General features: G+C 38.3%; 1 protein-coding gene across 1 annotated transcript; it reads left to right on the top strand.

Annotated features, from left to right (window-relative positions):
• Positions 1–7,152: 7,152 nt before the first annotated feature.
• On the top strand, positions 7,153–12,970 carry LOC139480352 (fucolectin-like). Its single transcript, XM_071263415.1, has 4 exons — positions 7,153–7,222; positions 10,181–10,414; positions 11,768–12,004; positions 12,684–12,970. The coding sequence occupies exons 1-4, from the start codon at positions 7,153–7,155 to the stop codon at positions 12,968–12,970; spliced, it is 828 nt and encodes a 275-aa protein (XP_071119516.1).
• The last annotated feature ends 2,641 nt before the right edge of the window (positions 12,971–15,611 follow it).

Below are 15,611 nucleotides of genomic sequence, written 5' to 3'. Positions count from 1 at the left end.
GCACTAGGTGTTATCACAGAATTCACTAGACTATTCATGATTTTCACATTTGTTTTGCCCTTTACACCAAATTGAATCTGTTTCGGTCGACAATCAAGACTGGTCATTCGCTTGCATTGACGTTAATTATATATTTATGTTAACAGTTACTACTTTTTCTCAGTTGGTTTGAATTCGAATAAAAGTACAAGTTCACAAAGATTCTTGAAAACTCTTGACACTGATGTTAAAAATGTAAATCACAAGGTGTATATATATTTAAGAATTGACTTGAACTTTGTGTGAGTTCATTGGAGTATGAACCTTCATAGAGTGAGGGTCAAACTGTGTGAACGTCAAAGAGAGAGGTGACATGAGCGTATCTATGCCCAACTTGCCCTTAAGAAACATCTGACACAACATACGTCGGCAAATAATATCACCATTTGACAAGAAAGGCCGATGAAGAACTACCTCAGTAAGTCAGTCAAGATGACAGCGCGTCGTAATACATTTACATCAAGTAACAGACGTCAAAATGGCCGACACGATAAACGTGAGGGGAGAGATTTCGGAAGTTGTCAGTTAACCAGTGGCGTGTACATGTGTTTTAGTCATCATTGATTGATTGGCCGATCATTGAAAGGTGATTAAAGATGTGTCAAATAGATACAAGGGTAAATTCATAGATTGCTGTGGACTGCTGTCACTGTCAGCCAAGACACGGGTTGAGTCGATACTACGATAGTTTGGATGTGCATTTCTTCGTTTTGTTCACTTGGATGGGTCGTAGCGAGGATATTCGTGAACGATCATGCAGTCATTTTCTCTCACTTTTCTCAATGTATACTAAAAGGCTGAGTTCAAGATTAAAGTGTCTAAAATGATCAGAAAGAACGCTTCTGTGTGTATTTGTGCTAGGGAAGTAGTCCGTCAGTGTTTCAAGAATAAGGTCGCGTGAAAAACGCATGAACGTCAAATTGTGTCGTTCATACACTAATGAACGTCCATTTCGCGGTCATGTGACTGATCTCCCGTCCAATGGAAAAGACGTATATCGTGTAAACTTCAGATTTAATTTTTGTATTATGTTTCAGAATATATACTATAGAATACCATTCATACCATAGAATTGTTATTCAAATATTTAAGGGTCACACGTTGACCAGTTGAGGAAGAACGGTCTTCATGTGAGACAGCTTTCAACATCTTTAGCACCAGTACAAGCATGGCAGATGTCACTAACTGCCAGGACACACGTGTATCACGCATGTACTGTACAACTAACTAGAGTGAGCGAGTTGGATTTAACGCCGCTTTTAACAGTATTCCAGATATATCACGGAGTGTCATCTTAATGTGGGAGGAAAGCCTGAAGTGATGCAGGTCTCGGACATTTACCACTTCGGTGAAACCCATCCGCACGGTTTGGTGCTGACAAACCTAGAAACATAATCAGGATGAACCGGGATTCGATCATAGGTTTCTGGCGTGCCCGAGGGACGCAACTCTGCATAGCGAATCGCGGCGCCTTAGACGACTGGACCACCCGTGCCCCCACAGAGAGAGATGTTACCGGACCTCTAGAGAGTAAGAATGAGTAAAGATGTATATCACACTTTACAGCTACAGTACCCAACGTACAGTGCAGAACTGCAATACACGTCGTCTTTTCAACACGACCATAACTTAATTACAAGACGAAACCTTTTCCCTAATTTACTCTCTAATTTATTTAAGGACTACATATTCTCATCACGACATTTTCACGATACAAGAAGTCACTGAATCATGGGCTCCAACCTCAAGAGGCTGCCAATGTCCACCACTATCGGGCGGACTTGCTGGTGACGGTTCCTGGTAGCTGCCTCAGGTTATGGATCTTCCCTTGGCTGATTACAATACATATGTTCAAAATTGGCATTGAACATTATGTGATATTTGTTGTAATTGTGTAAATTGTTTGAGATAATTTTCATTTTTACATTTTTCAGAAGTTGGGAAAAGTGATATTTTCACTGCAGTGAACTTTGACAGAACTATTGTCATACAAGTGTTACCTCCCCTTAACTTGTCTCCCTTTAGCGTAAATGTCTAGTCCGTACACAAACTTTTGACGTCCTTTTTACGTTAGTTTCACATTCACAAAGCAAAATAATGACAGACTGTCATTTATGGACTAAATATCACTTCTTGCCGTTTGTTATTCTCTCGAAAATGTTTTGTTATAAACTATAAATTTCTCATTTGACTCGTCAATCGAGTCTGATCGTTTCGCAAAGCGGCATTGTTGTTACATGACCAGCGTGTATTCTTTCGCCTCCAACAGCGGTCACCAATTTTTCAAGACTATTTTTTCTTAAAGTTGATTTTGTATATAATCATATCTAATTGTATGATAAAGATTTTTTAATTTTTTTAAAAAAGATTTTGCAAACACGAAACTACTTTTAAAGTATCATATACAAGGGGTTGTGAACCGTCCCTGTGTGTAAGGTAGGGAGAATTTACGTTTCAAGGTTTTACATTTGTAATGAAATAATTTAATTTTCCGGTAGACATCTACACACCAAAAAGTATATAATAAATAGAATATTCCATCTTGTGATGCGTGAAAAGGAAATATTTTCAATATCTCCTTCCCCCGTCCCTCGATGAGAGAAACGGGATATTTCACTCGACACATGAAATATCCTTTATTAAATGTGAGCAAATATGATTATATTCAAACCGTCTGTTCAGCTTATTCTGTCGATTAAATGAATGTGATATATTTATGGTCGCAACAAACTAAAATATTCGCTCTACTTTAAGATTAAGTAATGCAATTAAGGTACATTTGTGTCGTGACTCTCCGTTAACTAGAAAATAAAATCAGATTTATAAATTGCGGCACGTGGTGTATGATTACATTTTATTTTTGGCAATTACTTTTTTCAAATCTCCAATACGTTGTTTGACATCGTGTATTGAATATTCCTGATTATTCGTTTTGATTTATTACTGTTATTAAGAAACAACAATTTGTTTTGGAGTTCAACCTATGCACTTGTGAACAATTTTGCTAAACTGACGTGCAATGCGTAATGTATTACTTTTGTCACAATGATTGTTTGTTTGTTTGTTTGTTATTTAACGCCGCACTCAGCAATTTTAAGATATATGACGGCGGACTGTAAATAATTGAGTCTGGACCAGACAATACAGTGATTGATATCATGAGCATCGATCCAAGCAATTGGGATCGATGACATGCATCAACCAAGTCAGCGAGCCGATCCCATTAGTCGCCTTTTACGACAAGCATTGTCGCCTATTACGGCAAGCATGGGTTGCTGAAGACCTATTCAACCCCGGATCTTCACGGGTTTTGTCACAACGAACAAAGTAAGTAGTGAGTACAGAATAAATTGCACCTTTGAATAGATACATACATAGTAACTTCTTTGAGTGGCATTTACATCTATAGTACTATACAATGGAAGCATTTTTCAAGCAAGGACACAAGAGAAATGAAGATGTATCATAACAGGCCTCTGACTTACTGTAGCCTGCAAGTAAATTCACCAGACTGGGGATACACAATCCCGTGACCATCGTCACACTCCTTAGTTGATGCTTGCCATAACAGCACTTTCTAAAATAAGACTCGTGTCTTATGTGTTGTACCACATTAAAATACAACAAAATCAAACAAGTAGAGCAACAACAACCCTTTGTCCATTGCGTCATTGATTTTGACGTTACATGTCGTATCGAGGACGCACGATGGATCATTCTATTCATGCCAGTGATGATCTACCTCATGATTGATTGATTGATTGATTGGTTGATTGTTTGGCTGTATGATTGAATGTATGATTGATTGATCGATTGATCGATCGATCGATCGATTGATTGATCCCTCGACGTTGGAAACCCAAGCAGTCGCTGTTACTGACAATAACGCCTGAAGGATACCACAAACGTTTCGTAATGAGTTGTGCGTAACAACCAAGACCTGTTTACCATCTTGGTGATCCACCTCAGGTATTTTTCTGATGCCTCGACATCTAAAATCCCAGTACTGTTACTGACAATAACATTTACATGTGGCGTGAGACCAAACAAACTTAAGGATGCCCACGGGTATAATCGATTCGCAATGACAACCGAGAACTGTTTAACAGTTTGGGAATACAGCATATCGTTTTGAATAATATATATCACTGCAGCCAAGCCAAGTGCACTAGTAATATGCTTGTGTGAAACTTAAGTCTATTGTGTATCTGCCAACGTGCAATTCAAAGTGTGAACAGGATTAATTATTGGAAGAAAGGAGTTCATATTATATAACAAGATTATAAATTGTGTATAATCTGTATTACAGTGCCAAGGATTGGCATCTGCAAACTTCACCTGAAACAAAAGACCTATTTTCCATAAACTATGTTTGTGTTAACATACGATCTAATTTGTGTCTGCCAGCCTGAGACTCAAAGTGTGCACAGAGTCAAATATGACGTGATGAAAAGGTGTCAAGTTATATATCATGCTGTAAAATAATAGAGCGGCCAGTCGTCTGGATTTAATGATTCCTTGAGTTTCCATTCAAATCCTTTCATGCGATCTCTCGGGACACACATTTTGTTTTATTGTCATGTACATGTGTTAATGCAAAGCATAAGCGCAAGGTTGTAACAGACATCTCGTATTCTATGCATGTTCACGAGGATGCCTTGTGTTCATAAAAACATAATAATTGGGGACTATATACATAAGTTTGTTTGTTTGTTGTTTAACACTGCACACAACAATATTCTAGTTATATGGCGGCGGTCTGTAAATAATCGAATCTGGACCATACAACTCGTTGATTGATGTCATGGGCATCGATCGCGCAACTGGGATACGCTGGGATACGCCAAATTAGCGAGCTGCACCACCCGATCCCGTTAGTCGCCCCTTTCGACAAGTATAGTTGCCTCTTACGGCAAGTATGGATTGCTGAAGACCTATTCTAACCCGGATCTTCCCGGAGCTAATAAAAAGTAAACTATAAACTTGTATATCATGGCGTAAATATATATAATGAACTATCATTCCCAGATGCAAGAAAAGAACCACTCGTGACCATGAGTTTCGTTTCCAGTACGAATGATTGAAGGGAGATAGTTCAATGAAGCTTTGTGATTCACTTGTTGGCTTGAAGATGTCTTTGGTTTGGTTAAGTCTTGCCACTTCACTCTGTGGCTCCAATATCCCTTCATATTAAAGGCTAGGTAAACTGAACGTAGCAATTTTGCAGAGTTTAGTACTGTCATAGCGACTGATCCTACGACTACCATTGTCTAAAGTACATTTGACTCCAAAGGCTAATTACCCTGTAGCCATGACATGTATATGTCTCCATAACTTAATTGTCATTATTTTTAAGACACTAATCCCCGTTGTTAATCCTCACCAACATTTCATTGTATTTTGACTGTCAGTCAGCCTGGACTACCATATCACTTCCCTTTAACTACTGCTTTTTATAGTATGGCATTTATTGCCTTAATTGATCATCCCCTGAACTGTGTCGGTTCATCACGCCCATATGTCCAATCTCCAAAGCAACGTCATTGTCTCTTTGTCTGTCCATTGTTGTTCATTACTATATATGTGTTACCATTAGTATATGTGTTAGTCAAGCTTGGGATTCCAAGTGCTGATGTTGGGACTACCTCGAGCAGGATGTGCCGCTCGCAGGAAACGTCCTGAGGTGAGCTGTAGCTCCGCTCACCTCATGTATGCCTGAGCTGAAAGGTTCGCTCATCGCTGTGTTTCTGTTGTCAGAGCAGGTATTCCGCTCATTGTGCACTTGTTGTTTATTGTTGACATGTTGTGCATAAAGCGTTCCGGGACAGTGATGTCGATTTTGTCCTTTATTACCCAAAGAGCTAATTCCCTGTCAACAAGCGCGTCAACAGTACTGTAGGGAAAGCGTAATCACAAAAATCAATTTTGTAAAACGGAAATAGCGTAAAACAAACGATACAAAAAGTCACCTGGGTTAAAACAAGTTCCCGATGCACAATTTCAAATTACGGAGCGCGTGATTTCAGTACTTTCACTTGGACATTTAAACATTTTCTAAGAAGGTAATGAATCTAGGAATATTTATGTTCGTGACAACATCGCGATCACGTTTTTCACCTCAGTTGTCCTTTTAACTTTTCTGATCACCCTTGCATACTATTGATGGCAACAACAACATGGCAGTAAAATAACCTTCCGCTGCACAATTTCAACGATTAGGCGGTACTGAGTCTGCCAACTTCTGCCTCGGAGTTTTTAATTGCATCACGAGGCTTTTCTGTCTGAACCATGTCCACACCTTATGCCAAAAAATAGTAACAACATAGAAGATGCCTTCAGAAGATTAATCCCTGATAGGCATTCGTTGTGAGGAATAGGACCAGCAGGTGGTTTATTGTACGCAAACAGGAGGTCAGTCATAAAATGCTGGTTACAGAAATTAATTGTTGTTTTGATAATGAGCATCAGATGATAGATAATAGAGTACATGTAGCTTTTGGCCACGCCACCAAATAGGTTTGTTTTGGAATCAAATTACGGAGCGTGTGATTTCAGTACTTTCACTTGGACATTTAAACATTTTCTAAGAAGGTAATGAATCTAGGAATATTTATGTTCGTGACAACTTCGCGATCACGTTTTTCTCCTCAGTTGTCCATTTTAACTTTTCTGACCCCCATTGCATACGTGGCAGTAAAATAACCATCCTGTAATGGCATATGACTTTGGCAGACAAAAAACTACTCTGCAAGTTTGCATAAAAGTCAAAGGAAACTGTAGCACAAAACGTACATCGATTCTGTTCCTGAAAATTGAAAACAAATTGTATTGAGCTCGGCGACTCTGTTTAAAAGGATGCAGACTGTCACGAGGGAAATATCCTTTATTTATACATGTAGTGTGAAACTTTGTTAGCCACTCAGAAAAGTCTAACAGTATTGATCAAGTACTTCATTTGTTGTATGTATGTTTGTAGAATATTCCAAAAGACAGAACGTTGTACTGGACCAGTGACGTATCAATACCAAGACTGCGTTACCTTGGAAGTGCGTCAAAACAAAACTAACTTTCCTTATCACTTTGTGTAGGCAGAGGATGGTCGGAACAAGAAGGATGCATGTTTCAGCACTGTTGTGCTGTGAAATATTGGGATTCATCCTTCACTATTTTCCTTCTGTCTGCGGTAAGTCCTTCAATTACTGTATGGCATACAAATATTTTTCATTGGTTATCACTCAGAATCTTTATGTATAGATCTAAATATGAAACAAATGAGACAGTTTCACTCTTTTATTTCTGGTTCAGGTGGGTACATCATTCAAAGGGACTAGGCTCTTTGACCGTTATTGAACGATCATCGATATACCTGGAGTTCATGCTAAAGTTCTCGTCCAAATTCACCCGTTTTGATTTTGACAATCCAATTACAAACAGTCATTCTGATTTATATGCATAAAGCAAAAGACCAACCAGAACGGGAGCACAATTGGTGCCCATGGGGATGCCTACTTCTTGCTTTAATGTCTTATTCCCAAACTTTCACACAGATGTTCTTGTGAGGACATTTTACATATTGTTCTCTCAGTGAACTTCAGGTGAAATTCAGATGACTTTTGCTCTTTTTTTGCAAATTGTCCCGAACCTCTGAGATATAGAAATGTAACTATATCTATCGTCACCAACAAATGGCCCATGTATCACGGAGTTAAGTGTTTCCTTAAGTGTGCCATGCAGGACAGTGGTTTACCAAGTTGAAAATCAAATGCTTTGACATTATTAATTGAACTTAATTGAACTTCTGTTCTTTTCTATACTAATGAATCATGTCAATGAGGTCCTTTGAAGTTTTGAGAATCCACATAGTATTAATTACATCTGTCTCAAATACTTTCTGCGAATATATAGAATTCCTTCATTGATTGTATTAAAGGTTATCGTTAATCTTTGAGACAGATATTTGTTAGTACATTACGTTTTTCTGGACGCAGCAACATGCTTTGTATGGATATGTATTGAGCGTTGGAATCTAGTGTAAAAGTGAAATGGACATATCCTAGGTTTTAGAGTCAGGTCAAAAGGTGATAGTACTGATGCGTGTTTTTCACAGATTTTTTTCCCGGTTAACATACTGGCCTTATATGTGACAATATTTGACTTGTCACTTATACCTAGCTCTATCATAAAACCAAATACTGTAGTCATGCTTACATATATTTGTCATGATTGTTTAAGGCCTTGTCAGAGGGACCAACTACAAACGTTCCATGTAGGACTTTGATCAAAGCTGGCCGGGACAGAACTGGATTTTTCCAATGCTGTTTGCTCTTTTTCAATTTGCGCATTCTTCAAATAACAACATCAGGTAGTGATGTAACCTACTCTCTTCTCTTTTGGTACATTCCTTGGCATGTGGTTCGACAGCATCCGTAATGATTTTTAAACGCTGCCCACAATATGTTGGTCCGTATTGGAAAAACTGTCGGTCACCAATGACTGTATAGGAGCAGTGTGATGAGTCTTGGCAGCCACAAGTACTGGGATTTTCATCATGACCTGTCTATTTACTTTTTAGTCGTTGCCTTAATTGAACAACTTGGATGTAATGGTGTGAAAAGGTTGGTGGTGCCTGAAATGTGAAATAGTGTGGGATATTTTCCGAAACCGGAATGAGAATGTTACTTAAATTTAAGGCATCAACGCCCTTATAAGCAACATGCTGTCTTCGTCTGAGAGTCTGTTTCTGGTTTGGTCCAACGTTTCAGAGTAATATCAAGAACGATACTCTCTAGTCGATACTGTCTGCAGACCCATCCATCACTAATTATTGCTGGAGTCGTTTGATTTCCTTCAACGACATAGAGGATGGTCTTACTTTATGGAGTCCCAATGGTTCCTGAAGGAGAAGCAACAAATCTTCCAAATTGATGCATCATTTGGCCTTCGTCCTTTTTTGTGTCCATGGTTGCGTTGACGTCTTTGACATACCAGACAGACCCAATTACTTTAATGCTGGCAGTTAGTTGTTTAGAAACACTACCAACGTCTCGTATTGTGCCATAACATCAATCTGGCATTGCTGTACATAAAAGACACATCCAATAATTTTCTCTGAACATTGTCTAAGGTCGACTGCATTTAAGGCTATAAGATGGGGATGGTATGTCTTCTCTGATTGGTTCATGTCTTGAAATAATGAATTAGGCAATTAAACATATATGAGCCACATCACACACAATAAGAAAACAAATGTATTGAGCGTTCACTATCCGCATGTCAATATAAGTGTCAGCATTTTCAGAATCTCATCAAAATCAGATTTTCACTCCGATATTCGACACCTCTTTGGGTGAAAACCTGACAACCCCTACCTACAAAGGACATTGTAAATCTAACATCCATCTAGAATATAGAGCATACATAAGATATTAGACTTCAGTACACGGTTAAACTGAAATATGGAATTTTTAAAGACAGTAATGCGACCGAAAGTTAGGTTTGACCTCCTTCGTAAATGACATCATAATGAGTCGAAAAGACCTCGTGTGAAATTTTGAATAACCCTATTGAAAACATAATTTACCCAACTTAATTCGACTTGTAAATAAAACACAACACTAGATAATTATTATCCGAAGAAGCAGATTTCATTGGGCGTAAAAGGCAAAATAGTGATGCAAATTAAGCCCCGTGACGTGAAAGAGGTGACGTTTGAATATATGTGCCTATTTCAATATTCATGCATACCAGTGTAGTTTTAACTTATGTCGGTACTATGCCGACGATACTAGTACCAGTGGCACTAGTTGACACTACTGTGAGTCAGCTATATTAGCAAGGGTAAGCGAAAGGCCATAAAAGACGTCTACTTACTTTGCTTGCTTTGAACTTGACTGATTCCCTCATGGGGTCCCGGCTAGCTGATTGGCTGGGAGGATTTCTGGGTCCTGCAGCTTCCCTGGCACGGGCTGCGGCTCTCGGACATGGCCGACCACCACACCAGTGAGGTTTCTTCTTTACTTCATATGCAAAGCTTATACATTCCAAATTAGATGTAGAATTGTTTTATTAATGATATCAGTGTTGACAGGAAGTACTGGTCTAAAATCTCGAACAATCAAGAAACACCTATCCTTTCATTCAGCATATTGCCTTGACAACGTTGCCAGTGGAAAACCTGCTGTCCAGAGTGCTGTTGGGTTCTCCGGTGTGCCGAGTCGAGCCGTGGACGGAAATGGGGAACTTATCTTCGGAGGTTCATTTTGTACGTACAGCCCTGGAACCAGTAGTCATCCACTGGCTTGGTGGCGGGTGGATCTGCAGAAGGTGGTAAACATTGAGGCGGTCACAATCGTTAACAGAGGATTCAGCGAAAAGGGTAAAATTTCATCATTCACATTGAATAATATCACGATGTATTTTTTATGCATGAGACGTTACAACTTTTGGTCGACATTGAGCTCCTAAACAGTAAAACACACATACAGTCAATATATTTTGTCCATATATACTATACATCTATCACCTATTTGATAGTAATTAAGAAACAAATGCTCATGGATTTCTTATAATAATAGACAGGCCTTTGTCGCGTCCAATTTCGCCGTTTTACCAATATTCAAGCAACATCACAGTATGGGACACCAGAAATTAGCTTCACACATTGTATCCCCGGCGTGACGAGCAAACGCTTCAATGACTAGACTGTTACGCCTACCCGGATTGATGCCTCGCATCAGTGTTTTCAATAAAAATTAGAAAAAGTGTAGTGCTTGTATTTATAACGGAATGTCCTTTGACCAAGCGTATATACGAGGTAGGCGTTGTTTTTGTAGGTTTTTTTTAGTTTTTATCGTTTAAAATGTCTCTCTTTGAGGCTTCGTTTTTGAGTCGTTTGAAGTGGCGTTTATTCTCAGACTTACGGTAGGTTAAACGGGGTAGCAAATCTGTATATAACCACTACAGTACTGAAAGTGCTTATTGCTATTGAGGATTTTTTGAAGATGGTAGGCATTTTTAGTAGTATTATTAAGGGTAGAGCTTCGGCCTTTTGCTACTTCGTGTTTAATGTTAATGTTTACTTTTCGTAAGGCAACATATGTTCAAATGAAAGTAGTGTTCACTTCCGCATCTTAAGTCACAAGCTGTTCAATATCATTGTCAAAGGGAGACAAAATCAGACAACAGATGCCTTTTGCAGGTCGTAATATTTAGTTTGCGAATTTACCTTTCAAAGACAAGAATTGTTCTCCGTTTAAATGTAGCCTAATTCCTTAACTTCAACATGTTCAGCTAACGCTGTTAATGCATACCTCAAATGCTAAACTGGTGCCTTTTGCAATTCAGGAATGTAAAACTTTCGTTTTGTTCGCTTCCCAAGCTGATATGTAAGTCGAGGGTAGGAACTGAGTCCAAAACTGGGCTTCAAATGCAAAGCTCAACACACCATGTATTGTTTGTGCCGGATTTGCATAAACATAAGGTTTTGTGCATTTAAGTTTTGTGTATACATCAAATGAGTATAAGTAGGTAATTCCTACTTCTTTTGGGGTTTAACCAATTCCATTCATCTTCATCATCCACCGGCCTCTCATAAGATGGTTGAGTATTACTACTAAAGACTACATGATAGTCATGCTGATGTCTATTTGTGGCTAGATTTTGATGCTTAGTTTTACAACTAATGTCTCGTAAAAACGTACACAATTCTTTCACAATATTTCGGTTTCAGACTGGCGACTTCACGACTTTGACATTGAAATATTCTCAGCTGATCCAGTTGAGAGCTCTGCAGCAAATGGTCAGATGTGTTTTTCCTTCTTTGGGGAATTTGGGAGTGCAGTTACAGAAATTCTCAGATGCATGTATCCCGTTGAGGGGCGCTATGTCCGGATAAAGAAGAGGCAGAATCTGAATAGTGAGGACAGACTAACTCTGTGTGAAGTGGCAGTCCACCCAAAGATAAATGGTCAGCAAAACAATATTCCAATTGATTAATAGTTGAACTTTGTCAATTGTTCAGATTAACAATTGTTAGGTAGTTTTGTACCATTATACCACTTCTGAGGACACTTTAAAGAACACCCACAGTTGGAAGGCTGAGCGTTAACGTTGCAATACCGACCAGCCATGGCAGATGAAATTCAAACATATAAAAAACGTCGGGTCTTCTTTAACTTCTTTTGAGTAGTGGTAGTAGGAGTCGTTATAGTAGTAGTAGTAGTAGTAGTAGTAGTAGTAGAATTGTAGTAGTAGTAGTGGTAGTTGTAGTTCCTATTTTACTCATTAGGATGGCCCTATTAAGTTGGACAAACAATCTCATAAACGAGCACTTTAGACTTTAGTCCTCAAATGTCACTGATAATGAGATGAGTTAATATCATTTATACGACCATTTGATAATCATACGGAAAACGCAAATTATTATAATAATTTACATTGAAGACACTGTTTCTGAACTGCAGATAATAAGTGTGGATAGTAAATGCGTCGATTTAACTGATTTCTGTCCCGAAACACTTGCTAGGGAACTATAATCGTTTTGTAATACCATATTGTATCATGTAATAATATCTGATAAATACCATATAACCGATCAATACCAGTTTCGCAAATAGAAATACGAATTATTTCTTTGACACTTTCAGAAAATAACTGCAGTTTCAGTCAGAGGTCCCCGTCCACCTTTGTGCCCTTCACAGAGATGTATCACACGACAAGACCCAAGCATGAAATCATCGGGAGCTTGAAGACCTGCATGATTGAATGTACGATGATGTGGGCATGTGATGGCTTTAACTTTAATAGCCTTGACAGCCGCAATCTCAATGGAACATGTGAGTTTGTGTCTATGTCACTGGCAAAACTATACGGCAAATCAGGATGGACATATTACAAGGCCCTCTGTTCCGAAACTCCACCACAATACGTGTAGGAATTGATGTATTGGTGCGGCTGCTCAACTCTGCAGTGTGCAATTGCTAAGGTGACTAATCATAACTGTTGAGATATAGCCTTGGAAACATACAAGTCGGCTGTGAATGGTGGTCACTGTCAGTAACAAAACAAACATATTGAGCACATGGAGATCTGGGCCAACAGAAGGAAAACTAGGATGTGAATCAAGTCTTTGAATGGCATTTTGAAGTGATACACTTAAGGAACAGATGTCAACACCTTTATTATGAGGAACACAACATTTGGAGTATATACTTACTCCTTCAGGTGATACGTGAGTAAGTATGAAGGAGTAAGTATATTCTCCGAAACGTTTTGTTCCTCATAATGAAGAAGCTGACATCCTTATTTTCTCCTCCTTAGGATATGAATGTTGTATTTCATGTATTTGTTTCAACTAATTGGCAGCTTATGTGTTTGTTTGTTTGTTTGTTTGTTGTTAAGCTCCTCACTAAGATATGTTCTTGTAATATGACAGGTGTCTGTATAATTATTGAAACCGAAACCGAAAATTCAGTTATTGACAAGTTATGATATTTTAAGACACACATATTTTCCCAACACTAACTTTACTCAGCAATATTCCCGCTATATGACGGCGGTTTTTAAATAATCGAGTCTGGACCAGACAATCCAGTGATTAATATCATGAGCACCGATCCACACAATTGAGATCGATGACATGCATCAACCAAGTCAACGAGTCTGACCACCCGATCCCGTTAGTCGCCTCTTACGACAAGCATAGTCGCTATTTGTGTCTTATGTGTTCTACCGAATGGACAGTTTATACGTAACGGTAATTTGGTTGATTTTGCTACCCCGACTGTGTATGATTTTGCTCATGATATCAACCACTATTTCGATTACTTACAAACCGATGTTGTACCGCTAGAATATTTTTGAATGTCGCGCAAAAACAAAAACAAAACAAATATAACTCTTAAACTTTGTCCACCGTGTCATTGATGTTTTACTGGCGGCTTGAAGCTTGGAATCATTGACACGAATAGAATCATCGATTTCATGATTATTTCAGATCCCTCGACATCTCAAATCCCACTTATTGTTGTTTCTGACAATAACATTTACATCTGACGTGAGACAAAACAAAATGATTCCCACAAGTGCACTAGAAGTAACAAAAGACCTATTCTCCTTGAAATATGTTTGTGCAACAATTAGATCTCTTTTCTATCTGCCAACGTGAAAATCAAAGTGTAAACAGGATCAAGTATGATGTCACGAAAAGGTGTTATGTTAGAAAACAAGACGATAAAAATGTTCCTTCTGCAGGATTGACAGAAATAGCCACTGGTTTTGATTAAATTTTGAATGGGGTTTAAATTGTGTCTGGACATTTCCTTGCGTATCCGTATATCTGCTAAGAATGACAAGGAAGAGTATACAGTACTTATAGCTTTATCTCACGCCACCAACCAGGTTTGCCCTAATATAAATGATACTAGCAATGGTCTACAAGTTCTTTTCTTTCATTCAACATATAATAGCAATGGTCTACAATTTCTTCTCTTTCATTCAGCATATAGTAGCAATGGTCTACAAGTTCTTCTCTTTCAGACGCAGGCCTGAAATCATCGGGAGCTTAAACACCTGCATTATTGAATGTACGAGAATGTGGGCATGAGAACTTTTTATATCCTGGCCAGTCGTAAAAGCAATGGAGTATAAAATATAAAAGCATTGGTAATAGCAATTAAGTCAGTGATAATAATATTCACCTAGTAGCAAAGTGGTCAAGCTTTCAAAATAACACCAGCCTGGATATCAAGGGTGAAAATATGTTCTTCACACAATCGCTGGTCTTGATGTAATGGGAGAGGGGAAAGGCATGCTCTTGCCCACTTAGATTCTAGTGAATCTTAACAGAAACAATATGATACAGTTACAACATTGTTTAACAGTACATTACACTGTCATATAACAATATTTGTGTGCAGTTTCAGCTCTATTGATTTATTGGGTTCTTATGGTAAATGATGTTGTTTGCTATTATCATTTTGTAGCATAATTTTATTGTTGTTAATCTATGTGTAATCATCGCTATCCAACCATGCCCTACCCTGAGTCCATCGCTTGTTTGATAAAGGTACTAGCACCCGTACCGACCCGTGACATTGAAATAATAAGTCAACTCTATCTTCGCTGACATTCCAGCTTCTACAATGCCACATACAGACATTTGTTCAAAGTTGTTATTGAAACTATTTATATTCAAACAACTTAACATGAATTTGTGCCAGCAAGAACACAGAAAGATATTATTAGCTAGTTTACACCTTCGCTCAAGTATGTTTGCTTCATAGAATAGTATTTAAAGAATAAAACTTTTGATATTATATGACTATAATTAAATTTTGGTTGTGTTCATGGAAATTCCTGCATTCTGATTAGCTGAATTGGTCACGTGTTATTGCATTCATTTCCCAATGAATGTAAAAAATTAAGCCACGCCCACCGCTGCGCACTACTTTTATTACTTCGGAATGTCGGGGAATCCCAATTTTACAGTCGAGGGAATTCCCTTTCTGCTCACGTGTATCGTCATGCACAGGACATTTAGCGACTTTCATGCATATTCATTGTCCAAACTACCC

The sequence above is a fragment of the Haliotis cracherodii genome, unplaced genomic scaffold (genome assembly GCF_022045235.1).
Source record: "Haliotis cracherodii isolate W230 unplaced genomic scaffold, xgHalCrac1.p SCAF_4, whole genome shotgun sequence".
Classification (NCBI taxonomy): domain Eukaryota; kingdom Metazoa; phylum Mollusca; class Gastropoda; order Lepetellida; family Haliotidae; genus Haliotis; species Haliotis cracherodii.
This window is presented reverse-complemented; position numbering and strand designations above follow the sequence as displayed.

What these genes read in the sequence shown, in the direction of transcription:
- LOC139480352 (XM_071263415.1), top strand. Translation starts at nt 7,153, where the DNA reads ATGCATGTTTCAGCACTGTTGTGCTGTGAAATATTGGGATTCATCCTT. An exon ending in CTATTTTCCTTCTGTCTGCG is followed by an intron (nt 7,223 to 10,180) that starts GTAAGTCCTTCA and finishes CCTTTCATTCAG; the next exon opens with CATATTGCCTTGACAACGTT. An exon ending in CAGAGGATTCAGCGAAAAGG is followed by an intron (nt 10,415 to 11,767) that starts GTAAAATTTCAT and finishes TTTCGGTTTCAG; the next exon opens with ACTGGCGACTTCACGACTTT.